The sequence below is a fragment of the Nerophis ophidion genome, linkage group LG26, assembly GCF_033978795.1.
Source record: "Nerophis ophidion isolate RoL-2023_Sa linkage group LG26, RoL_Noph_v1.0, whole genome shotgun sequence".
NCBI lineage: Eukaryota > Metazoa > Chordata > Actinopteri > Syngnathiformes > Syngnathidae > Nerophis > Nerophis ophidion.
In genome coordinates, this window is record NC_084636.1 from 22,159,112 (window position 1) to 22,186,441 (window position 27,330).

General features: G+C 39.1%; 1 protein-coding gene across 1 annotated transcript in view; it reads left to right on the plus strand.

The window, feature by feature from the left end:
- Positions 1 to 27,330, plus strand: part of cpamd8 (C3 and PZP like alpha-2-macroglobulin domain containing 8) — a 151,788-nt gene that overhangs the window by 28,891 nt on the left and 95,567 nt on the right. Inside the window, exons 2-15 of the mRNA XM_061888885.1 lie at positions 6,576 to 6,727; positions 6,815 to 6,837; positions 9,883 to 10,048; positions 15,211 to 15,263; positions 16,267 to 16,284; positions 16,772 to 16,826; positions 16,958 to 17,071; positions 17,151 to 17,235; positions 21,717 to 21,825; positions 24,985 to 25,212; positions 25,295 to 25,465; positions 25,540 to 25,668; positions 25,735 to 25,933; positions 26,007 to 26,173. Of these exons, the coding sequence (XP_061744869.1) occupies positions 6,576 to 6,727; positions 6,815 to 6,837; positions 9,883 to 10,048; positions 15,211 to 15,263; positions 16,267 to 16,284; positions 16,772 to 16,826; positions 16,958 to 17,071; positions 17,151 to 17,235; positions 21,717 to 21,825; positions 24,985 to 25,212; positions 25,295 to 25,465; positions 25,540 to 25,668; positions 25,735 to 25,933; positions 26,007 to 26,173 (1,669 nt within the window). The remainder of the gene's footprint in view (positions 1 to 6,575; positions 6,728 to 6,814; positions 6,838 to 9,882; positions 10,049 to 15,210; positions 15,264 to 16,266; positions 16,285 to 16,771; positions 16,827 to 16,957; positions 17,072 to 17,150; positions 17,236 to 21,716; positions 21,826 to 24,984; positions 25,213 to 25,294; positions 25,466 to 25,539; positions 25,669 to 25,734; positions 25,934 to 26,006; positions 26,174 to 27,330) is intronic.

Consider the following 27,330-nt stretch of genomic DNA (forward strand, 5'->3'; position numbering starts at 1 on the left):
AAAATGAAGTTTATGAGTTTGAACATCAAATATCTTGTCTTTGTAGTGCATTCAATTGAGTATGTGTTGAAAGGGATTTGCAAATCATTGTATTCTGTTTATATTTACATCTAACACAATTTCCCAAATCATATGGAAACGGGGTTTGTATATATATATATATATATATAAATATACTGTATATATATATATATATATATATATATATATATATATATATATATATATATATATCAATCAATCAATCAATCAATGTTTACTTATATAGCCCTAAATCACTAGTGTCTCAAAGGGCTCCACAAACCACTACGACATCCTCGGTAGGCCCACATAAGGGCAAGGAAAACTCACACCCAGTGGGACATCGGTGACAATAATGACCCAGTGGGACGTCGGTGACAATGATGACTATGAGAACATGATACTGTGAAAGATCAATCCATAATGGATCCAACACAGTCGCGAGAGTCCAGTCCAGAGCGGATCCAACACAGCAGCGAGAGTCCCGTTCACAGCGGAGCCAGCAGGAAACCATCCCAAGAGGAGGCTGATCAGCAGCGCAGAGATGTCCCCAGCCGATACACAGGCGAGCAGTACATGGCCACCGGATCGGACCGGACTCCCTCCACAAAGGAGAGTGGGACATAGAAGAAAAAGAAAGGAAACGGCAGATCAACTGGTCTAAAAAGGGAGTCTATTTAAAGGCTAGAGCATACAAATGAGTTTTAAGGTGAGACTTAAATGCTTCTACTGAGGTAGCATCTCGAACTGTTACCGGGAGGGCATTCCAGAGTACTGGAGCCCGAAATGAAAAAGCTCTACAGCCCGCAGACTTTTTTTGGGCTTTGGGGATCACTAATAAGCCGGAGTCCTTTGAACGCAGATTTCTTGCCGGGACATATGGTACAATACAATCGGCAAGATAGGATGGAGCTAGACCGTGTAGTATTTTATACGTAAGTAGTAAAACTTTAAAGTCACATCTTAAGTGCACAGGAAGCCAGTGCAGGTGAGCCAGTACAGGCGTAATGTGATCAAACTTTCTTGTTCTTGTCAAAAGTCTAGCAGCCGCATTTTGTACCAACTGTAATCTTTTAATGCTAGACATGGGGAGACCCGAAAATAATACGTTACAGTAATCGAGGCGAGACGTAACAAACGCATGGATAATGATCTCAGCATCTTTAGTGGACAGAATGGAGCGAATTTTAGCGATATTGCGGAGATGAAAGAAGGCCGTTTTAGTAACGCTTTTAATGTGTGCCTCAAAGGAGAGAGTTGGGTGGAAGATAATACCCAGATTCTTTACCGTGTCGCCTTGTTTAATTGTTTGGTTGTCAAATGTTAGAGTTGTATTATTAAATAGAGTTCGGTGTCTAGCAGGACCGATAATCAGCATTTCCGTTTTTTTGGCGTTGAGTTGCAAAAAGTTAGCGGACATCCATTGTTTAATTTCATTAAGACACGCCTCCAGCTGACTACAATCCGGCGTGTTGGTCAGCTTTAGGGGCATGTAAAGTTGGGTGTCATCAGCATAACAGTGAAAGCTAACACCGTATTTGCGTATGATGTCACCTAGCGGCAGCATGTAGATGCTGAAGAGTGCAGGGCCAAGGACCGAACCCTGGGGAACTCCACACGTTACCTTAACGTAGTCCGAGGTCACATTGTTATGGGAGACACACTGCATCCTATCAGTAAGATAAGAGTTAAACCAAGACAGGGCTAAGTCTGACATACCAATTCGTGTTTTGATACGTTCTAATAAAATATTATGATCGACAATATCGAAAGCAGCGCTAAGATCGAGGAGCAGCAACATAGATGACGCATCAGAATCCATCGTTAGCAATAGATCATTAGTCATTTTTGCGAGGGCTGTCTCCGTGGAGTGATTTGCCCTGAAACCGGATTGAAAGGTTTCACATAGATTGTTAGACGCTAAGTGTTCATTTAACTGCTCCGCAACAATTTTTTCGAGGATTTTTGAAATAAAGGGAAGGTGAGACACCGGTCGGTAGTTTACCATGAGGTCAGGATCGAGGTTAGGTCTTTTAAGAAGAGGATGAATAACCGCTTTTTTGAATGCTAGGGGAACAGTGCCCGAGGAAAGTGATAAGTTTATAATATTTAGCACTGATGGACCTAATAATACTAAGAGCTCCTTGATCAGTTTCCCAGGAAGAGGGTCAAGTAAACATGTTGTTTGTTTTATTCCATTTACACGTTGTAACAATTCCTCTAATGTTATTTCCTCAAAACGAGAGAAACTATTTTGGAGGGCAGTATCCGCCGTATATACCATCGTGTCAGTGTTAATAGAACCCCGTTGTAGCTGGGACGCATTGTCTTTAATCTCCTTTCTAATGACTTCAATTTTCTTACTAAAGAATTGCATAGAGTCATCAGCTGAGTGGGTGGAGCTACTGGAAGGAGTCCCTTGTTGGGTTAGCGATGCTACCGTACTAAACAAAAATTTAGGATCGTTTTTATTACGGTGGATGAGATTTGAGTAATAATTAGCTTTAGCTAAGGTAAGCATGCGTTTATAAGTTATTAAACCATCACTAAATGCTTGATGGTGCACCTCAAGTTAAGTCGTGCGCCATTTGCGTTCCAGCTTTCTGCATAATAATTTCTGAGCTCTAGTTTCTTCTGTAAACCACGGGGTGCGCTTTTTTGGAGCCTTTTTTAACTTTAGCGGTGCTATGTTATCAATGGTTTCGCGCAGGGCGCCGTTAAAGTTGTTAGTGAGGTTATCAATAGAGCCCACATACTTTGGGAATGGTGCCATTACCGAGGGCAGTAGGTCAGCAAGAGTTGTCGTTGTGGCCGTATTAATGTTGCGGCTGCTATAGCAGTTATTATTATTATTAGTTTGACGAACATGCGTCTGAACCTCGAATTTTATAAGGTAATGATCGGACAATACTTTAGTATACGGGAGTATCGTAACTTTGGAAGCGGTGATACCCCTGACAAGCACTAAGTCTATCGTATTACCGTTGCGATGCGTGGGTTCATTTATTATTTGTGTGAGACCACAGCTATCAATTATAGTCTGGAGCGCTACGCACGATGGGTCCGATGGGGTATTTATATGGATATTAAAGTCCCCCATTATGATTATATTATCGGCGTGTGTCACTAGATCAGCAACGAACTCTGAGAATTCATTGATAAAGTCCGAACAGGGCCCTGGGGGGCGGTAGATAACAGCCAGGTGTAGAGGCAGCGGTGTGACAGACCTCATAGTAAGCACCTCAAACGATTTATATTTATTATTTATGTTAGGACTAAGGTTAAAGTTTTCGTTGTATATTAGTGCGACCCCCCCACCCCTTTTAAGCGGACGGGCAATATGCGCATGTGTAAAGTTAGGAGGACATGCCTCATTTAGCGCAAAAAAGTCGTTTGGTTTAAGCCAGGTTTCACTGAGACCGATGACGTTAAGATTGTTGTCTCTGATGATATCATTAACTAACAACGTTTTGGGAGACAATGATCTTATGTTTAAAAAACCTATATTATAGGTAGTGGGCTGTTTTAGGGAATTTTTGATCAAATTATCCGTAGTAGCAATATTAATAATGTTGTGTTTATTATGCCCAGTGCATTCAGTATAATTACGACCATATCTAGGAATTGATACGACGGGAATGTTCCGATTGTTTGATTGTTGCTTTGATAAACTGCACGCATCATGGTTAGCCTCCTCAGTAACGGGGATTTTCCGATTGTTTGTTTGTTGCTTTGATAAACTGCACGCATCATAGTTAGCCACCTCAATAAAACACATGTCCAACTCTGAAACACTCAAAGCAGAAAAAACTTGTTCTAATTTAACAGACTCCTTACCCAGACCAGTAGTCTCGCATCCTTTATTTAAATCCGTCTTCAGGGTGGAGGGAAGTGGTGTTCTGTGGGGATTAGCCTTCTGCTTTGTTTTTAGCCCCGCTCGACATCCGCGTTTCCGATCACACCGCTGGCGTCTGCTCCGTAGACGGCCCCCGCTGCTACTAGACTCCGCTGCTTCACAGGCCGCTGGATGTAGCCGCCGACGTATTCCCATGCTAGTTAGCATGTTTAGCACGCCCGCGTCTATCAGTCCAAAACGGCCCGATATGTCCATATCCAGAAGTGTCTGGCGGTCGTACGTGATCACGGAGTGACCACGATGCGAGCCAGCCATGAAGTCTGCAGAACTGTCCGGCATTTCCGCCAAATGTTCCATCTTTAGCAAGAGCACCGCAGTGTCGCAGCCCGTCCGGGCGCCGCCATCTTGCATCTGTAATATATATATATATATATATATATATTTGGATGTATATATATATACATACACATACACACACATATTTAAAATTTTTGTGCCCTATGACTAGCTCAAATGCGCAAAAATAGCTACCAACAGGTAAGAAATGTTGGTTTTGCATAATAGGTCCCTTTTAAGTCGCTGTTTAATTTTCGCACTGTCACCCTCCATATCGTCATCAGCATCATACTGCATCACCAATTTTATCATTATCGTTTATTATGGGAAGACCCAGGACACTTTGGGAAGACTGTCTCCCGGCTGGCCTGGGAACGCCTCGGGATCCTCCGGAAGGAGCTGGTCAAAGTGGCTGGGGAGAGGGAAGGCTGGGCTTCCCTGCTTAGGCTGCTGCCCCCGCGACCCGGCCTTGGATAAGCGTAAGAAACTGGATGGATGGATGGATGGATGGATCATTTATTATTATTTATTCCTGCTGACTCCATTTAAAAGGTATTCTCTACAAATATGCCTTTTACACTTAAAAAAAACATTTTTTTTTAAGTGTAAAAGGCATATTTTAGGTCTTTCCTTTGGATTGCGCTTATCTTATTTGCTTCCTTTGACGCGATAATTTAAAGAGAGAAGTATGATAAGTGTCGATAAATCTAGTCAAATTACTGCAACAGTCACTTTTATTGCAAATGTTGATCCCAAACCAGAGAAGTCAAAAACGTCAAGCCAGCAGGAGGGTTTGGAGAGGTAGGAGCGAACCAGCCAAGTGTAACGTGGCGCTTCAAATAATCCAGGCTTTATTGGAGTGTAAAAACAAAACATTTGTATGGGCATCTCAATCAATGAATGAATCAATCAATCAATCAATCAATCAATGTTTATTTATATAGCCCCAAATCACAAATGTCTCAAAGGACTGCACAAATCATTACGACTACAACATCCTCGGAAGAACCCACAAATTACTTGCTTGTATTTTCTATTCACGGGTGGACTCGGAATGTAATTGCCACAAAAAGCAGGGATCTACAGTCATGGTCAGAAGTTTACATATACTTGTAAAGAACATAATGTCATGGCTGTCTTGAGTTTCCAATAATTTCTACCACTCTTGTTTTTTTGTGATAGAGTGATTGGAGCACATTCTTGTTAGTCACAAAAAACATTCATGAAGTTTGGTTCTTTTATGAATTTATTATGGGTCTACTGAAAATGTGAGCAAATCTGCTGGGTCAAAAGTATACATACAGCAATGTTAATATTTGGTTACATGTCTCTTGGCATGTTGCACTGCAATAAGGCGCTTTTGGTAGCCATCCACAAGCTTCTGGTTGAATTTTTGACCACTCCTCTTGACAAAGTTGGTGCAGTTCAGCTAAATTTGTTGGTTTTCTGACATGGACTTGTTTCTTTAGCATTGTCCACATGTTTAAGTCAGGACTTTGGTAAAGCCATTCTAAAACTTTAATTCTAGCCTGATTTAGCCATTCCTTCATCACTTTTGACTTGTGTTTGGGGTCATTGTCCTGTTGGAACACCCACCTACGCTTAAGACCCAACCTCCGGGCTGATGATTTTACGTTGTCCTGAAGAATTTTGAGGTATTCCTCCTTTTTCTTTTGTCCCATTTACTCTCTGTAAATCGACAGTTCCATTGGCAGCAAGACAGGCCCAGAGCATAATACTACCACCGCCTTGCTTGGCGGTAGGGATGGTGTTCCTGGGATTAAAGGCCTCACCTTTTCTCCTCCAAACATATTGCTGGGTATTGTGGCCAAACAGCTCAATTTGTGTTTGATCTGACACCATATGGACAAAGATAAGACCTTCTGGAGGATGTTTCTGTGGTCAGATTAAAAAAAAAAAAAAAAGAGCTTGTGGATGGCGACCAAAAGGGCCTTATTGCAGTAAAACCTGTAACCAAATATTGACATTGCTGTATGTTCTCTTTTGACCCAGCAGATTTGGTCGCATTTTCAGTAGACCCATAAAAAATTCATAAAAGAACCAAATTTCATGAATCTTTTTTGTGACAAACATGTGCTCCAATCACTCTATCACAAAAAATAAGAGTTGTAGAAATGATAGGAAACTCAAGACAGCCATGAAATGATGTTCTTTTTAAGTGAATGTAAACTTTTGACTACGACTGTAAGTGAAAATATTGTTGCCCCTGAATAAAGCACTTTACAGAAAATGGGAATATTAGCATATCTGAACATTACCGCAGTATATACCCATCTTTACTGTATCTGCCACTAACCTTTCTTCTTTATGCTCATCTCTGCTCTCTGTCTCTCCTCCAAAGGGGCTACTTGGTGGCTGCTCCCTCTGTCTTTCGGGCGGGAGTGGAAGAGAGCATCAGCGTGACCATCTTCAATGCGAAGGCGGAAACACGCGTGCAGGTGCAGCTGTCCGTGAAGGGACAGACAGTGGCGCACAGTCATGGCTCCGTGCTCGGCGAGTACTTGTTGACACATTGCACACGAATATATGCATTTGCAAGGATTGTATTTTGATCTACTACACTTTTCTGTTGTGTTTTAGACAAAGGCACCATCAAGCTGAAGGTGAGTTGACATACAGAGATAAACAAAGTGCCTGTTTAAGCTGCACAGTAGCAATATCCTTCTAACAATTTGACACTTTACTTTTAACTTCAAAAGTTACAATTAGTTTAGTGTTGTATTTAGGGCTGTCAAAAGTAATGCTTTAACTCATGTGATCATAAAATATTATTGCATTGGAGCAGTGGTTCTCAAATGGGGGTACACGTACCCCTGGGGGTTCTTGAAGGTATGCCAAGGAGTATGTGAGATTTTAAAAAATTATTCTAAAAATAGCAACAATTCAAAAATCCTTTAAAAATATATTTATTAAATAATACCTCAACAAAATATGAATGTAAGTTCATAAACTGTGAAAAGAAATGCAACAATGCAATATTCAGTGTTGACAGCTAGATTTTTTGTGGACATGTTCCATAAATATTGATGTTAAAGATTTTTTTTTTTTGTGAAGAAATGTTTAGAATTGAGTTGTACAGTTCCCAAAGAGGGCGCTTTTAAATTAATGATTACTCTGATGTGTAGAAATCTTTATTTAGAAGACTAGGGGTAATTTTTTTATCGTGCAGTATGTGTTTCGGTTGCATCTTCAGCCCGAATAATACATTTGGCACAGAATTTTAGGGAAATATCAAATTTTGCTTGCCAAATGTATTGTTGCAGGTTGTAGCAATATTACTAAAGAATGGGTCAGCCTGCATACATAAGAAAATGTTGGAAATATGAGGAAAGTATATGGACCTCTTTTGTCAAATTGACTCAAGCAAAATGGGATGGACAGAGGAGTACAATTTTTGTGATCATTTTAATGATTGTGATCTGATATTTATTTATTTATTTTTTAATCATTCGACAGTTCTAGCTAGAATACAACAGTTCTAAGCTGATGCACCAACATACCCTCGACGGGGGGCCAACACAAAGTACATACATATGTAATGCACATGTACACATGGACAACATTTGGTATAGGGGGCACACAACTTTTGTACAGGGAGCGTGATTTAAAGGGATTAAAAAAGGGGTCACCAACGCGGTACCCGCGGGCACCAGGTAGCCCGTAAGGACCAGATGAGTCGCCCGTTGGCCTGTTCTAAAAATAGCTGTAATAGCAGCACTTACCAGTGAGCTGCCTCTAGTTTTTAAATTGTATTTATTTACTAGCAAGCTGGTCTCGCTTTGCTCGACATTTTTAATTCTAAGAGGGACAAAACATAAATAGAATTTGAAAATCCAAGAAAATATTTTAAAGACTTGGTCTTCACTTGTTTAAATAAATTAATTTATTTTTTTACTTTGCTTCTTACAACTTTCAGAAAGACAATTTTAGAGAAAAAATATAACCTTAAAAATGATTTTGGGATTTTTAAACACATATACCTTTTTACCTTTTAAATTCCTTCCTCTTCTTTCCTGACAATTTAAATCAATGTTCAAGTAAATTTATTTTTTTTATTGTAAAGAATAATAAATAAAGTTTATTTAAATTTTTCATTTTAGCTTTTGTTTTTTCGACGAAAAAATATTTGTGAAATATTTCTTCACACTTATTATGATTTAAATTCAAAAAAATTATTCTGGCAAATCTAGAAAATCTGTAGAATCAAAATTAAATCTTATTTCAAAGTCTTTTGAATTTCTTTTAAAATATTTGTTCTGGAAATTCTAGAAGAATGAATGATTTGTCTTTGTTAGAAATATAGCTTGGTCCAATTTGTTATATATTCTAACAAAGTGCAGATTGGATTTTAACCTATTTAAAACATGTCATCAAAATTTTAAAATTAATCTTAATCAGGAAAAATTGCTAATGATGTTCCATAAATTCTTTTTAAAACATTTTCAAAAAGATTTGAATTAGCTAGTTTTTCACTTAATTTTTTTTGGTTGAATTTTGAATTTTAAAGAGTCGAAATTGAAGATAAACTATGTTTCAAAATTTAATTTTCATTTTTTTTCGTGTTTTCTCCTCTTTTAAAACGTTCAATTAAGTGTTTTATTCATCATTTATTCTCTACAAAAAGCCTTCCGTAAAAGGAAAAAAAAAGGACGACGGAATGACAGGCAGAAATACCCATTTTTTTATACATATAGATCTATTTATTAAAGTTCAATTCAGCAAATTGGCTATTTCTGGCAATTTATTAAAGTGTGTATCAAACGGGTAGCCCTTCGCATTAATCAGTACCCAAGAAGTAGCTCTTGGTTTCAAAAAGGTTGGTGACCCCTGGATTAGAATAATGTTTTGGAGTAATATGAATGGGAAGCAAATTGTTCAGTTATAACTTTTTATCCCAAATAACAGAATAAAGAGAATAAAAAAATAAAATAACTTTTTTTGTTTTTTCAAGATTGCATTATGATTTAGTTCTATGGTTTACCTTGCATGTCCTGGCTGGGAATTGAATCATTTCCACTGGAACAAAAGCCACTTAAGCCATTGTGCTACCAGAAATTGCAAACACGTGGCCTACAATTTGCCTTTTTGTCCCCGTAGCGCAATTTTAAGGAACATTTACTAGCTTATTAGGGCATTTTTTATTTGTATTTGTCTTACTTGTTAATGTTTCCTATTGCCATGTGGAGGCTAACTTGCAGCCCTAGAAAGCCAATCAATGAGCTGGTGGGTGGTTTAAAGGGACAAGCTGTATATATGTATTACATATATACAGTCACAGTACTGTATCAAATAAATAATAATAATTCTAATGTTTCGACTGACGTGGTCAAATGTGTTTATCATTGTCGTTTACATTAGTGGAGGACTGCACCGGATCATACTGTGATCTGTTTCTACTATTTGGGTTACTAGGCAAGAGGAGAACACTATTATAAACAACTTGTTAGCATGAAGTGCACTTCTACACCAGTGCAAACCACAGCCACAATAATGAAAACATTGTTAAACGGCACAGAGTCATGTTCGGTTGCGTCACCATAACAACCTACAATAAACATGTCATCCTTCCCCAATTGACCTAATTTGCTCTTAGTAAATACAGCCCTTATCCTGTTTAAGTGTGTGTGTGCGCGTGTGTGTGCCATCAGGTTCCCTCTGGGCTGAGAGGCCAGGCCCACCTGAAGCTGTGGGGGAACCGTCACCTCACAGAGGGAGGCTACATCTTCCACAACTTCACCACCGTCACAGTAGAAAGCAAAGGCACAGCTGTGTTCATCCAGACGGACAAGCCGGTCTACAAACCCAAACACAAAGGTTTCCCTCAACAGTTCATCAACATGAACAAGATATTAAAGTTTTTAAATTTGTTTTGCCTTTGAGGTAGAAACTAGTCACTGTTCATATATAAAATAAAACAGTCAATGCAGTAGAGCCTCTAACGCAGTGGTCTCACACTCAATCTACCTGGGGGCCACTAGATGCAGAGGCTGGGCCGCAAGAAAAAATGTCTTAAAAAAGTCCAACATGCACTTTTTAATGAATTCACCTTCTTTGAATGGCTTTCCCGCCCTAGCAACATACTTGCCAACACTTGCGATCTTTCCAGGAAACCCCCGAATATCAGTGCACCTCCCAACAATCTCCCGGGGCAATCATCTCCAGGTTTTTCACCTGGACAACACTATTAAAGGCGTGCCGTGATGGCATTGCCTATAGAGTCCTCTACAACCTGCCGTCTCGTCCGCTTTTCCACCATACAAACAGTGTGCCAGCCCAGTCACATATTGTATGAGGCTTCTGCAGACCCACAAAAGTGACTGCAAGACATACAGTACTTGATCAACAGCCACACAGGTCACACTGAGGGTGGCCGTATAAGCAACTTTATCACTGTTACAAATATGCGCCACACTGTGAACCCACACCAAACAAGATTGACAATCACATTTTGGGAGAACATCTGCACCGTGAATTGATTAACGTGGACCCCGACTTAAACAAGTTGAAAAACTTATTCGGGTGTTACCATTTAGTGGTCAATTGTACGGAATATGTACTGTACTGTGCAATCTACTAATAAAAGTATCAATCAATCAATCAAACCGTAACACAACATAAACACAACAGAAGAAATACCCAGAAATCAATGCAGCCCTAACTTTTCCGGGCTACAATAGGGGGCGGGATTGGGGGGTGGGGGGGTCTATATAGTAGACCGGAAGAGTTAGGGCTGAATGGGATTCTGGGTATTTGTTCTGTTGTGTATATGTCCCCTAGAGGGGGGATTGGCCACATATGTGGTCCTCTCCAAGGTTCTCATAGTCATCATTGTCACCGACGTCCCACTGGGTCATCATTGTCACCGATGTCCCACTGGGTGTGAGTTTTCCTTGCCCTTATGTGGGCCTACCGAGGATGTCGTAGTGGTTTGTGTTGTGGTTTGTGCAGCCCTTTGAGACACTAGTGATTTAGGGCTATATAAATGAACATTGATTGATTGATTGATTGATGTTGTGTTACGGTGCAGATGTTCTCCCAAAATGTGTTTGTCATTCTTGTTTGGTGTGGGTTCGCTTAGTGCTTCCACAGAAGTCAAATACAATATGGGGTTGGTTTTAGAGAACGCTGAAGGCAGTGCCTCCACGGTGCCCCCTTAATATTGTTGTTTGAGTGAAATTCGGGAGAATGATTACCCCTGGAGGGGCACTGAAAATTGTGAGTCTCCCGGAAAAATTGAGGGTATACAAGTATGACGCTGTAAAGCGCCATTCATATAAAACTCACGGGCCGCACCATCATCAAATTCTAATGTTAAGGTGCGGGCCGCAATTGGCTGCGTGTTTGGGACCCCTGCTCTAACGTTTTATGTCACAGTAGTGGTGTAATTTGGAATTCACAGGAAAGAACATAGCTATTAATGTCACAGCGAGGACTGTGGTGCGATTTGTTTTCCCGCGGTGCAAAGCGATTGGAGCGGACACGGCCCGAAGGTAAAGACATCTTTTAATTAATAACTAAAAAAAAAAGGAACAAACGAAAGGTGCTTGCAGAGGAGGTACAAAAACTTGGCTATGAAAACAAAACTTGCATTAAGGCAAAACTATGGTCATAAAACAAAACTTGTAAACTATGGCGTGGATTAAGAAAACTTACATGGACCGAGAAAAGAGTATGAAAAATGCAGCAGGGTTCATCAGCATGGATTACCATATTTTTCGGACTATAAGTCTCTCCGGAGAATACGTCACACCGGCCGAAAATACACAATAAAGAAGGAAAAAAACATGTATACGTTGCACTGGAGTATAAGTCGCATGTTTTAGGGAAATTTATTTGATAAAACCCAACACCAAGAATTGACATTTGAAAGGCAATTTAAAATAAATAAAGAAAAGTGAACAGGCTGAATAAGTGTACGTTATATGACGCATAAATAACCAACTGAGAAGGTGCCTGGTATGTTAACGCAACACATCATGGCAAGAGTCATTCAAATAACTATAACATATAGAACTTGCTATACGTTTACCAAACAATCTGTCACTCCCTATCTCTAAATCCGATGAAATCTTCTTCCTCGGTGTCGCCTCTGGTGTGCGCCCCGCTAGCGTCCTTTCTTTCTGCTGCTCGATTGCTGTTCTCTGCAGCATATTTCGCTACGTCCAGCTTGTAATCTGCAGTACATGATTTACTTTTCGGGGCCATTTTAGTTCAGTACTTCTCAGTTTTTATAAGTTACCGCCAACGTTGATGTGATCCATTTTAATAGCTCCGGCAGTAACGTATAGCATATAGCAGTTAGCATATCATGACCCACAATGCACTTCTGCCATGACACGCCCCCGCCAAATTCTTAATGGTTGACGTGTGTGTGACGATTGCTGACGTATGTGTGACGATTGCGGACATTTTCTTTGTCTCTCACGTGAATGAGATGAATAATAATATTTGATATTTTACGGTAATGTGTTAAAAATTTCACACATAAGTCGCTCTGGAGTATATGTCGCACCCCCGGCCAAACTATGAAAAAAACGTTGACTTATAGTCCGAAAAATACGGTACAAGGGTGTGAGAGGGGGATGTCGCCAGGCTGACTGCCTGGCAACTCCAGGCTTAAATGCTGTGGTGATTAACAGGTGCATGAGTCAAAATGAACCAGGTGTGTGACAAGTCAGGTGAAACAAACAAGAGTGTGCAAAAACAGGAACTTATGGAGTCAAAAACAAAACCGAACATAACTAAACAGACATGATCACAAAGACATGACAATTAAGTAGCACAAAACATCAGAGGTCAAACTGCAATTACATCTTAGACTTCAGCTCAATCAGCATCTTCACAAGTGTGTTTTTGATTTTGAATTTTTAGTGACATAGAAGTACACATTTCTCTGTCATGGCTGCTCAGTACAACATGGCTAAGTCAATAATAAGCTGATAGTAATTTAACGGATGTTTCTGACATGCCCGCACTCTCACAGTTCGCCATGCCAGCTCTATGCAGGTTGCTCAGTACAATAGGTCGTATTTACCTGTCGTCACTTTTCTCTCATTAACTATGCAAGACTTGAAGTGGTTGAGCAGCGAGCGTCTGGTGTCATAGCGCCCTGGGTGGCATTTTGTCTTTCTTGAAGAAAAATGCCCTGTTTGCTTTGTTTTTGGCTGTTGTAACCGTTCAAATCGCAAAAAGGATTGAAGTTTCTTCAGAGTTCCTCAAGAGGTAATGAAGAAGGGTGAAAGATGTCGCGATTTTATGAAAGACAAAGACAAAAGTGGAACGCATCACAGTCCAAGAAGGGAGAGTCGAACAACGCACGAGTTTGTACTGATCTGTTTGTTTGATATACTTTTAACGTTAAGTATATCCCATTTAAGTATCATCTTGCTATTTTTGGTATTTTATCTTGTTTCTGGGTTTTTAAAACAAATTTTGCTACTAGTGCTTTGTAAGGCACCCTCTCCGCGAGTCTAAATAAAAGAAAGCAAATGTGAGCAAAACCTAGAAGAGTTAAGCTTTTACCAAAACCAGCAATCATAAATGAAGCTTTCAGCACATACACAATGTTAACTTCTATAGTTATGTTTTGATTAAGACGCGTAAACACGCATACTCGTAACTGCGCGTGCAACAACAACAAGGCAACAAATATAGCTGTAGACGCAAAGTTAAATCCTGAAATGCAACCTTACCCGAGCAAAACCGATGCATGATTTATCCAGGACAGTCTTGATACCTGTGTCCAGCCACACACAAAGAAGTTGTAGACCTCCGTGCTTTTCCAAGTTTAGACTTAGACAATTTACACAAACTTTATTGATCCACAAAGGAAATTGTTCCACACAGTAGCTCAGTTACAAAGGATGGAAAGGATTATACAGGTATAAAGTAGACTGAAAATGTATCATAGTAGCAATATAAACATTGCATATTATATATTCAGTATATAATATATACGGATATATTATATGTTTATATGTTTATATAATATATACAATATATAACAAATCCCAATTACCATGTACAATATTATAGTATATGTAACAGCTTCAGCAAAAAAAAGGCTGCATAAAATACAGAGTAGATCCTGCAGAAAATATACATTATAAACAAAGAGATGTAGCTAACATAGAAGTGGTCAGGTAATAGACAGATATCATCTATTGCTGTATGGCGAGTGATTATACAGCTCGATGGAGTGCGGAATGAAGAAGTTCTTGGATGGAACACTGTGGGAAAGAAGCTGAAGGAGCCTGTTGGGGTATGAGCTCCGCTGTCCCTCAATTTTCTGCTGGAGTGGGTGGGCAGGATGGTCCATGATGGTGAGCAGTTTGTCTAGGGCCGTCCTGTCCCTCACTGACACGAATGCCTCCAACTGCGTGCCAATAGTTTGGCCGGATTTCCAGATCAGTTTGTCAATCCTGTTTAAGTCCCTTTTGCTGGTGCTGCTCCCCCAACAAACCACTGCAAAGTACAGGGCACTGGCCACAACACTGAAAAAGATCTCCAACAGCTTGCAACATTAAAGGACCTAAGCTTCCTCAGGAAAATTAGTCTGCTCACTCTGTTGTCCTTCCAGTCCAGTCTGCTGTTCAAGTGTACTCCCAGGTACTTCTACTGCCCAAGTTTCCATCTGTTTAGTCCTGTAGAATGGCATCTGGGGCACAGTAGTTGGATATGTCTGAGAACCTGATCAACGTATAATCCTTGATATCACTCGACACATCTTTTTTTGATAAAGTACAGTTATCTATTCCATTGCATAGTTTGATTTGTTGCTTATATCTGCTTTCATTGGTAAAATCTAGGTCCCTTGCGTACTGAGATATTTTGCATTCTGTAGCCATGTTGGTTTGGTGGCCCACCACTTCGTTTACTTCCGTTCAAAAGTCACGTGACTCAATACAAACTATATGCAAATAAGATTTCAAATATTCAAACATTTTTGATTATATGTTTTTCTGTGTCTTTCTCAGTGCTCATCAATGTCTACACAGTGACACCTGACTTGAGGCCTGTTAACGACAAGGTATTGTTCACTTCTTGTAAGCAGCTATATTCATTTTAATCCAAACTACATTCTTTCCTCGCTACATTTCGCTTTATAAAGCATATTCTCTGTCATTTTTCTGTAAATTAAACATTTCAGGGATTAGAAATGGGTAAATGAAGCAACATATCAATACTACAGTAGCATTGGCCACTGAAAGAGACAAAACCAATCATACCGTTCTGTTCAGTATTGTGGCCACTGATTGGTTAAGCCTCAGGAATCATATACTGGAATACATTTATTTTACGTATCATCTATTCTATTTACAATTAATGATTCCTACTTAACACAAATTAATGTATTGCGGTCATGAGGGAAGACTGTATCTACTTCCCACTATCTGAAAATATATTCTTCAAAAAGTATACTTTGTTTTACCAGAGTCCATGATACTTACCTTGAAGAAAACAAGTGTGGGCGTAAACTCAAGGCAATAATAAAAAATGTTTTTCTTGAAATTAAAAACGGTTCTCTAAAAGGAAAACATTTTACTTTTTTAAGGAAAAAACTTTTATGATGTTATGAAATGCATGAAATCTGACTTTTCCAAAAATGTTTTTATATGTTTGTATTTGTTTATTACATTACATAAGTGTTTACAAGGTTTTTAAAAAAGAGTTGTAATCTCACCACTATATATTTTTGGGGAATAATTTATAAATTTACAATAATAAAGTAATTTTTCTTCTAATTATGAGAAAAAAGTCGGCTTTCAATGGTTAACATAATAGTATCAGCATTTGCCCAAGTAATTATTGCTGCTGTGTAGTCCTCATGCTTCTTTTTTCTCATATTACAGTTAAAAAATGTATTCTTATAATCTTACAACTTTCTATTCTATTAGTATATTCTTATAAAATTAGGCATTTTCGTCAAGTGCGATTACAAGTAGTGACTGGGTGTATAGAAATGTACATTACATTGCTTACAAAGGCTGTTTTTTTCTCTCTTCTTTCTTTTTTTCCCCAACTTTTTTCAGGTCGAGGCATATATTTTGGTGAGTGGAGTTAGGTGGGATCAACCTGGGATTGGCACCAGGGTTCACGCATCCGATCATAGGCGTGAGGAGGGTGGGGTTGTGGAGTGAAAGCAGGGACGCTCTCTGGAAGACTGCAAGGATAAACACGCACCGTGAAATAGACTCTCTTCACCTCCCCCATGGACAAAGTGTATCAGCCTCTCCTTATATGAAACATTCTGCTTGAAGATAATAATGCCTTGTTTTGATTGCCACATTTAGTGTGATGCCGTGCAGTTCTACATACTACTCCGAGAATGAGTAGTATGTATATTATATAATATATAGATACGAATTTGTATTGGATTTTATTAGTTTGTGCAAGCATGTGTACCTAATGTTGTGGCTTGCCATTTACTAGGAGCTGAGGAAAATATTTTGATAATGCTCTGAGAGAAAAAGCAGAGCGGCACTTTAGCACCAATCAGGTATTTTTTACATAAGATGTATGGATGTTGTCCTTTAGGATCCAAGGGGATCCAGGATGGTGCAGTGGAAGGGTCTTCAATCTATCTGTTGTGGTGAGCCATTTATTTGTTTCTATTTTGCGATCAATTCCACACAACATCAAAGTTTAAGTACAAGGCTTCTCTTTCCGTTATCCTCTTTTGCATTGTAATTGTTTTCTAAACCAGAATACTCTGCCATGCAGGGATTGTCAACATGAGTTTCCCTCTGTCGGACCAGCCAGTGTTTGGGGAGTGGTTTATCTTCGTGGAGGTGCAGGGCCACACATATAATAAATCATTTGAAGTGCAGAAATATGGTGAGAACCTCTTTTTATCTGAAGTATCCAAGCAGTGTAACTACTCTTTATGAATGAATCCTGTTGCCTTTTTTCACAGTCATGCCCAAGTTTGAGTTAGTGATCGATCCACCTCGTTACGTCCGTGATCTTAACACATGTGAACAGGCCACCGTCCGAGCTCGGTAAGTCATCGTAACATCAACATCGAGTGTAATGTATTCAATACTTGTCGGTAACAGTTGCTTGAAACATAAAAGGTGGAATACGTTTTGGGTTTAAAGGTGCCATATCTAATAATTGTATGTCAAGTCATTATCAAATGGCCCTGATATGTCAAAAGGCATAAATAAATTATGTTTTTTTCGAATACCTTTATAACTGACGGTAGTTCAGCCGTGATATGTTTATTTCAAAATTAGATTTACAGTCCTGAAACCTAGTTATTGTTTTCATTTCGATGCCCTGCCCTCCACCGTTTGACCAATTAAAATTCAGTGAGTGTGTTACATCCAGGTTGCCAGTTACGCACCACCCTCTTTGTCGAGCTACTGCCACTGGTAAAGTTACTAATCATGTCAGACCTTAGTAAATCTAAAAAGCCTCGTTACGATTCCCAACTTATTCATGACAAAGCCATAAACAAAATGAGGATTTTTATCGGGGATGCCTTTAATAGATGGAGACGATAGAAGGCGGAGAAGATTTTTTTCATCTGACGCCAAACTTACTTATTTCCTCCTTGTTAGGTTAGTAAGGCATTTACGTTTTCTTAATACCTGTAATTAATGGTCATTTCGTCCGTAAATTATATTGTCCAATACAGTCTATGATCTTGTCTAACAACGCTAGTATGTTCGTGCAACGAATGCTTAGTGTGATGGTGCTCAGCTCCGAGTGTAATGCTTAGCACATCGACATATAGGCTAACAGGGAAAATATAGGCTTGTTAGCCTGTATGTCGATGTGTCATCCAACTGACAGAGCAACATGTATATTCAACAAATAAAACCTATGTGGATATGGGTAGTGTCAGTGCCCATTTCGTTCTCCATATGCTGATATGCTGAGGAAATGCGTTTCAACATTATCACGGCTAATTCTGGTTTCTGGTACTGTATGTGCATCAGGCACATATGGGGTGGTATTTGCTCGGCACAATATAATGCATTACTTGTAATGATTTTTTACTTTGTGTATTGACATGGTCGTAGGCTATAGGATTTATGCCTAACATGGTTTATGCGTAACATGGTTTGGCTCATAGAATCCCACTCTGCACTGAAAGATGGTGATGTGCGTACATAGAAGAGAAGGCAGTGCGTCAGGTTGGATGCAATATGGAGTTATGCTGGACAAAATGTAGCGGTAAATTTACTTTTGGCCTTGACTTGCCATCAAAGTAGACCTATGCGATGTATAATATATTATAATATATTATATATTATAATATATTATAATATATCCATCCATCCATTTTCTACCGCTTATTCCCTTTCGGGGTCGCGGGGGGCGCTGGCGCCTATCTCAGCTACAATCGGGCGGAAGGCGGGGTACACCCTGGACAAGTCGCCACCTCATCGCAGGGCCAACACAGATAGACAGACAACATTCACACTCACATTCACAAACTAGGGCCAATTTAGTGTTGCCAATCAACCTATCCCCAGGTGCATGTATTTGGAAGTGGGAGGAAGCCGGAGTACTCGGAGGGAACCCACGCATTCACGGGGAGAACATGCAAACTCCACACAGAAAGATCCCGAGCCTGGATTTGAACCCAGGACTGCAGGACCTTCGTATTGTGAGGCAGACGCACTATAATAATAATATATTATATATATAATTATTATGAAGGTGGTCTGTGCGGTCAAACTAAACATTTTAGCAGAGTAATGCCAACAATCTGTCCCGACTCCCATCGAAAATACTGCTGAGTAACTTTACAAATACATTTGGCTAATCGGCATCAGTAAAATGTGGCATAATTACTTCGTAAACCATCTTGCAAGAAGCATAAACAAGAGAAACATACAGTGTAGGACTCGCCATTTGAAGTTCCTTGGAGTAAGATTTGGATTTGGCTGCGTATCTGGCAACCTCAGTCATGGAGAGATGGTCTACTCTAGACTATGGAATTTTTATCTTGATTTCTGGCCACATTATTACATATGGCATTTTTAAAACTGCCGCTTTTTACCCGATCCTAAAACAGAAAATCCTCTTACATTCCATAACACTGTTGTTCATACAGAACAGAGGCAGCAAGGAACTCTGTCTCTTACAGTCTGTTTGAAAGGGGCCAAGAAAATAAAATTAATTCAAAGCACTGTTTGAGCCAATAACAGATCAGTACAAATGCGGCGGCAGTGATGACCAAGAAGAACGCGGAGTTGGAATATAATTACAACACTTTATGTACATATTTATATACATATTTATATAATATTTACATATTTATATAATATGTAACTACAAGCTCCATTCACAGACAGTCCCATTGCTTTTATGAGCGGTCGAGCGAGTCAAAAGCCGGAAAAAAAATAAAATAATTGTATTTATTTATTTATTTATTTTTATTTATTTATTTGTGGCGGCCGTAATTCTTTTGTGGCGGGCCGCCACAAATAAATGAATGCGTGGGAAACCCTGCAATATTAAAATGCATTGTGTGTTTGGATGTCAAGTATGTCAATAAAATGCACCAGTGTTAAGGCTTGTCACCTAAAAAATCAGCACGTTATCGAGCATATTGATTATGAAGATAGCCGAAAACAATTGAAATGATTCTACTCCAGTCCTGCAGGAGCCAGTAATTCACATAGTAAACTGTTCTTCAGGAGATTTGAATCAATGCAATCAGTTATAAACATTACACAATTAAAAAATATTTATTTCATTCCCAAAGATAGACAAAAACTTTCAGTTATCCATTACCTTCAGTACATTTCTTTTTGTACAGATTTGTCTCTTAATTCTTGCTTTTATGGGTACAATTAGAGATGTGACATTTGCGAACAAGACAAGTCTTTTGAACAGATCTTTTACGTGAACAAGGAAAACCAATTTTAGAGTTAAAGCCATTTGTTTTATGCGCATGCAGGATTCTCTTTTCCTGTTCATTGTTCTGATGTGAATATGTAAAGTAGTTCAAGCGTACACACACCAGGAAGGGTAGTACAATTTTGTATTCACATTTGTATTTTATTCAATAGGATTGTTTATACTTTTTTATGTACAGTGCTTTCATGCATTTTATTCTTACTTATTTGTGTATTCTATTCTGTGCCTCTGTGCTACAAAGTTTTTTTTAGGTGAGGAAAATATAAAAAATAGTGATATCACTGTCAAAGTATACAGAGGCCTACTGAAAGCCACTACTACCGACCACGCAGTCTGATAGTTTATATATCAATGATGAAATATTAACATTGCAACACATGCCAATACGTCCTTTTTAGTTTGCTAAATTGCAATTTAAAATTTCCCGCGAAGTATCGTGTTGAAAACGTCGCGGTCTGATACGTCTCGGGTTGTAGCGGACATTATTTTCCAGCCCGATCCAAGCTGTAAGTAGTCTGCTTTAATAGCATAATTACACAGTATTCTGGACGTCTGTGTTGCTAAATCTTTTGCAATTTGTTCAATTAATAATGGAGAAGTCAAAGTAGAAAGATGGAGGTGGGAAGCTTTTAGCCGTTAGCCACACAAACACAGCCGGTGTTTCCTTGTTCAAAATTCCCGAAGGTGAAGCTTTACTATAGATCAGAGCGGTCAAGCGAACATGGATCTCGACCACATGTCAACCGGCAGTTTTCGGTGAGAAAATTGTGGTAATAAGTCGGCTCTTACCGGGGACATCAGAGGAGCTTCCGTCCTTCTGCAGCTGCGTGACTTCCCTCAGAGATACTGGGTAAACACACCTGTGGCCACACCCCTCCGACTTTCAGTTACTATTTAATCTCACTAAAACACTAACAACACAATAGGCAGATAAGGGATTTTCCAGAATTATCCTAGTAAATGTGTCTAATAACATCTGAATCGCTCCCACTGCAATCGCCTTTTTTTTCTTTCTAGTCTTTCACTTTAAATTTCCTCATCCACGAATCTTTCATCCTCGCTCAAATTAATGGGAACATTCTCGCTTTCTCGGTCCGAATAGCTCTAGCTGCTGCTGGCTATGATTGTAAACAATGTGAGGATGTGAGGAGCCCTACAACCCGTGACGTCACACGCACATCGTCTGCTACTTCCGGTCAAGGCAAGGCTTTTTTATTAGCGACCAAAAGTTGCAAACTTTATCATCGATGTTCTCTACTAAATCCTTTCTGCAAAAATATGGCAAAATGATCAAGTATGACACATAGAATGGACCTGCTATCCCCGTTTGAATAATAAAATCTCATTTCAGTAGGCCTTTAATGGATGTTTACAACAAAATGCAACAAAATAAAACCATAGTCAAATAATTCCCACCAATAGAATAATATTGGTGATTATTTTATCCACATCTTATCTTATAACTGCTACCAGTGATGTTTCATTGATACAATCACTGTATCAAGCCAGTCTTTTGAAAGGAATAGCTCCTCAATATCCGAAACCCCTACAAAGAGCCATAAATCACATTGCTGGGTTAAAATATGTAACTTGTGTTCCACAGGTACACATTTGGAAAACCAGTGTCTGGGAAGTTGACAGTGAACATGACAGTAAATGGAGTTGGCTACTACCGTCATGAGATTGGCCATCCTGTGATCAAATCCATGGAGGTCAGTTTATTTGTCACCCTGTTGCTTGGAGTCTTAACATAAAGATCATACAACTCTGGTTTTACAGTGGAACTTCCAAAGTTGGGGTTGTACAATTCGGAGTACGACCCACATATGCTTAACTTCTTTTTACACTTGTCTGACAAGAATTTACATGATGTGACATGACCATCTTTGTATTACATCATCAGACCAATCAGTTAATCAATTAAATGATACTTATACAGCTCGGCCTCTTAACCAAGAACGTCTCAAAGGGCTTAACAAACTCACATTGACATCCCCTGATCTAAACCCATATTAGGACAAGGAAAAACTAAAGAAAACCCAGATGGAGAAATTGAAGAATACTTAAAGGACTGCAACTAAGGGGTTACCCTTTGTGGGTGACTGGCTGCAATGGCTATCTAGTGCAGTGGTTCTCAAATGGGGGTACGCGTACCCCTGGGGGTACTTGAAGGTATGCCAAGAGGTACGAGAGATTTATTAAAAATATTCTAAAAATAGCAACAATTCAAGAATCCTTTATAAATATATTTATTGAATAATACTTCAACAAAATATGAATGTAAGTTCATGAACTGTGAAAAGAAATGCAACAATGCAATAATCAGTGTTGACAGCTAGATTGTTTGTCGACATGTTCCATAAATATTGTTGTTAAAGATTTCTTTTTTTGTGAAGAAATGTTTAGAATTATGTTCATCAATCCAGATGTATCTCTATTAAAATCCCCAAAGAGGGCACTTTAAGTTGATGATTACTTCTAAGTGTAGAAATCTTTATTTATAATGGAATCACTTGTTTATTTTTCAACAAGTTTTTAGGTAAATGAGCAATATTTTGCACTGTTATACAATTTAATAAATCAGAAACTGATGACAAAGTGCTGTATTTTACTTCTTTATCTCTTTTTTTCAACCAAAAATGCTTTGCTCTGATTAGGGGGTACTTGAATTAAAAATATGTTCACAGGGGGTACATCACTGAAAAAAGGTTGAAAACCACTGGTTTAGTAGGTACAGGTATTGAACAGTTAAATAAATCTTGTTAACATTTTTTTTGTGTTAAATTGATATACGCAGCTTTCACATGCTTTACAGTGGTCAACTTATTTTGTTGTTTGTTTTGTCTTATGTTTGACCCTGAGACCCAAAGTCCCGGCTGCACACAAGTGCCAAGCACCAGGGATAGCACCAAATTCTGGGCCCTTATACACAAGATTCCTAAATGTCACCCCTCTAAACCCAATGTCACCGTGCCGTACACACACACACATTGTATTTGTATTTACATGCACTAAAAAACAAAATGCATGGCATTGGTTGAAACCATATTCTTAAAACACATGTAAAACTTTAATTTGGTTTTTGAATTTTTAAATATGGGATTAACCTATCTAGATAAACTTCCCGAAATAATTTGGTTTTGTTTGAGAACAATTTTTTAACAAAAAACATTACATTCAATATGAAGTTTAAACATTATTAGTAATAATAGTGTAAAGTAGGGATTAGCTGATACACATCAGATTATTATCTCTATGTAAAATACATCATAATAATGATGTATCATTATTATTGCAATAATATTATTTGTTCATCTTTTGGGGGTTAAGTCTCCCTCTGTTTTTAAAACCTAGCGACGCCTCCATTTTTTTAACGTTTATAATGGGTGTATAAAGCACAACAGTTAATTGTGATGAGATGCAAAAGTGAAACTTTTACACAATTTTCGCCTGTGCTGCCACAGATAAATGTATTAAATGTTTACCGTTCTTCAATCGCGTCATCCTTGTCCCATACTGATAGTGTTAAGTCAATGATTAAAGGTAAACTTTGATAATGTTTTTTTTTTTTAATAACAGAAATTACAGGACTGTCTCAGAAAATTAGAATATTGTGATGAAGTCCTTTATTTTCTGTAATGCAACTAAAAACATGAAAATGTCATACATTCTGGATTCATTACACTTCAACTGAAATATTGCAAGCCTTTTATTATTTTAATATTGCTGATTATGGCATACAGCTTTTTTACTTGGTCTGAGGAAATATTCAAATTTTTTGAGATAGGATTTTTGAGTTTTCTTAAGTTGTATGCCATAATCAGTAATATTAAAATAATAAAAGGCTTGCAATATTTCAGTTGATGTGTAATGAATCCAGAATGTATGACATTTTCATGTTTAAAAAATAAAGGACTTTATCACAATATTCTAATTTTCTGAGACAGTCCTGTACATGGGCTTCACGGTGGCAGAGAGGTTAGTGCGTCTGCCTCACAATACGAAGTTCCTGCAGTCCTGGGTTCAAATCCAGGCTCGGGATCTTCTTGTGTGGAGTTTGCATATTCTCCCCGTGAATGCGTGGGTTCCCTCCGGGTACTCCGGCTTCCTCCCACTTCCAAAGACATGCACCTGGGGATAGGTTGATTGGCAACACTAAATTGGCCCTATTGTTTGAATGTGATTGTGAATGTTGTCTGTCTATCTGTGTTGGCCCTGCGATGAGGTGGCGACTTGTCCAGGGTGTACTCCGCCTTCCGCCCGATTGTAGCTGAGATAGGCGCCAGCGCCCCCGCGACCCCAAAAGGGAATAAGCGGTAGAAAATGGATGGATGGATGGAGTCCTGTACATGAGAAAAAATTCTATGTTTACAAAAGCCCAGGACCCCACACCCTGCACAACATCCCCTCTCATTTTGGGACTTTGGGATAAAGTATAGTTTCAAATCCAAGCTTATTTTGTTTTCCCTTTGAGGTTCCACTGTATGTAGTATTTCAATTATATCTCCAGATATTGAAATAACAGTTATTATTACACAAGTTACATAAAAATATGCAGAAGAATTATGTTAGACAAGTGATTTTCACTTGTGGTACACAGGCTCCATCTAGTTGTACGCTAAAGAATATCTAGATTATAGTGCATTGTTTTATTTTCCTACATTCAAACACATTGTTACTGTTCAAATTGTGCGTAATGTTACAGTGGCCAAAAATACTAAATACAATAAACCTCTGCATTATTTCTAATGAACGCTTAGGCTTACTACACTACTTTATTTTAATATTGGTCATTATGTAAAAAAAAATAAATTGATAAACACTGTGTTCAACGCTTCAATGGTCCCAGAGCGCTGCTTTGCTGTTCTCAGATGAAAGGTTCGGCCAACTTCAGCCTGTGTGTCAAAAACATGATGCCTGCGGATGTGGCTGACCACTTCAGGGGCACAGTGAGCATCTGGGCCTCGCTGACCAGCACGGATGGAAGCAGGCAGACCACTTTTGATGATTCCACACCAGTCCATAAGCAGCTTATTGATATTCGGTACTCCAAGGACACACGCAAGCAGTTCAAGCCAGGTCTGCCTTACAAAGGCAACGTAAGACAAACCAATAATACATTTGTAATGTCGCGACTATTGCATGTATTGTTTATATTACCCTTTTCTTTTTTTTTTTTAGATTGAGGTGACTTATCCTGATGGAAGCCCAGCGGATGGCGTGAGAGTACGAGTGAAGGCGGAGTTAACCCTGAAGGACAATGTCTACACTAGTGAACTGATCTCCAAAGATGGCAAGGTCACTTTTGAGATCCCGTCCATCCCAACTGCGGCCAAGTATGTGTGGCTAGAGGTCAGTGGTTATTGTTTCCTGACATTTAAGCACGGCGAGAGAGATGAACTGATGAGTTTATTTTGCAAATATAGACGAAGGTGACGTCCATTGAAGGGAAGACAGTTGGGGACCAGTACTTGCCAAGCTACCTGTCCATCAGCAGCTGGTACTCTCCTAGCAGGTGTCACATCCAGATCCAGAGCCCTGGCGCCCCACTCAAGGTACGTTCTTCCTGCCTTTGTCCATACGTTAGACACTTCATTAGGTACATATTTCTATACGTGCAGGTCGGTCAAGAGGCAGAAGTGGCTCTCAAATCCACATGTCCATGCAATTTCACCCTGCACTACGAGGTGGCCTCCAGGGGTAACATCATCCTGTCAGGCCAGCAGCTCGCCAACCTCACCGCCTCCCACAGAGGGAAAAGAGCTACGGTCACTTTCGATAAAAACATCCACACCACTCGCTCGCCTGTGTCCGCCTCAGGTAAATTTGTAGAGACTTACCCTGTTAAAACACCTTTTTTTGGTCCTCCTTAAGCCTTGATGTCATGTTGCAGGTTCTTCCTCACAAACTGAAATAGACAGCTGCGTGTCGTATCTGCACTTCCCCGTCAGTCACACCATGGCGCCGCTCAGCCGCCTCCTTGTCTACTACGTAAGGGAGAACGGCGAGGGCGTTACGGACAGTGTGCAAATTCACATCCATCCCACCTTTGAGAATAAGGTTTGCATCTGCTTTACAGTATAGCATGATTTTTTTCAATTGTAATCATGGATGTATTTGGGGAGTGCATTGGGAGAACATGTCCCGTGCACTTTTTCAAAAGGAAGTTTTTATCTCCTCTACTTTTTAATGTCCAAAATTAATGTAACACTATTGAATGGAGACAAGTCAAACACTTGTACCCGGCGGAAAACCGCTGCTCTGATAGAATCCCTTTAGACCAGGGGTGTCAAACTCATTTTAGCTCAGGGGCCGCATGGAGGAAAATCCATTCCCAAGTGGGCCGGAATGGTAAAATCATGGCATGATAACTTCAAAATAAAGACAACTCCAGGTTGTTTACTTGGTTTTACTTTGGCCAAAAATAGAACAAGCACATTGTGAAAACGTACAAACCACAAATAATTCTCTGGAGAAAACACTTCGAGTTTGTTGAAAATTCTGAGAAAATTGGTGCAGTTTCAAAAACACAATGAGTTTAGATGTGGTCTCAGTTTATCTACAAAGCCAGGATTAAACTTTAAGTCGCAGTCTTTCTGGGATTGAACAAAAAACACAACAAATAAACTCTTCAAGGTATCAAACACCTCCTTTGTTATGTCCACGTATCAATCCAGAGTTAACTCAACAAACCGTGAGAATCGGAGGTAAAACTATTCAAAAGGTTAAGTTTTCTCACTATGTTTTCATACCTTAGTCGTGCCGGTAATCCTAGAACCTGTTGGTAGAACACCTTATTTCGCCGGTTTGGTCCATGTGCCGCCTCTCATGGCTGTGATATTCCGAAGCGTTTTGGGTGTATAGAAAATAGTTTTATCTATTATTATTATTAATGTTATGAAAAAGGACGACAACGAGGCATCTTGCAATGGTAAAAGTTGATTTTCAAGAGAAAAAATTATTTTCAAGGTAAAAATTGATTTTCCGAGTACACAAGATACTACCGTCGATTCTTAAAACCCACACAAAGACATTATTGGGGATTGAGGGTGCCAAATAACGATGTGTTTGAAGCGGAAGATACAAAATGTCAGGTTTTAAATTTCCACGCTTTACTTTGTACCTCTTGCTGGTCCTAACAGAATTGCTATTGTGACATTCAGTGGACACAATCAGAACAGCAGTTTCTTTCATTAAAAAAAAAAATTCAACTCATT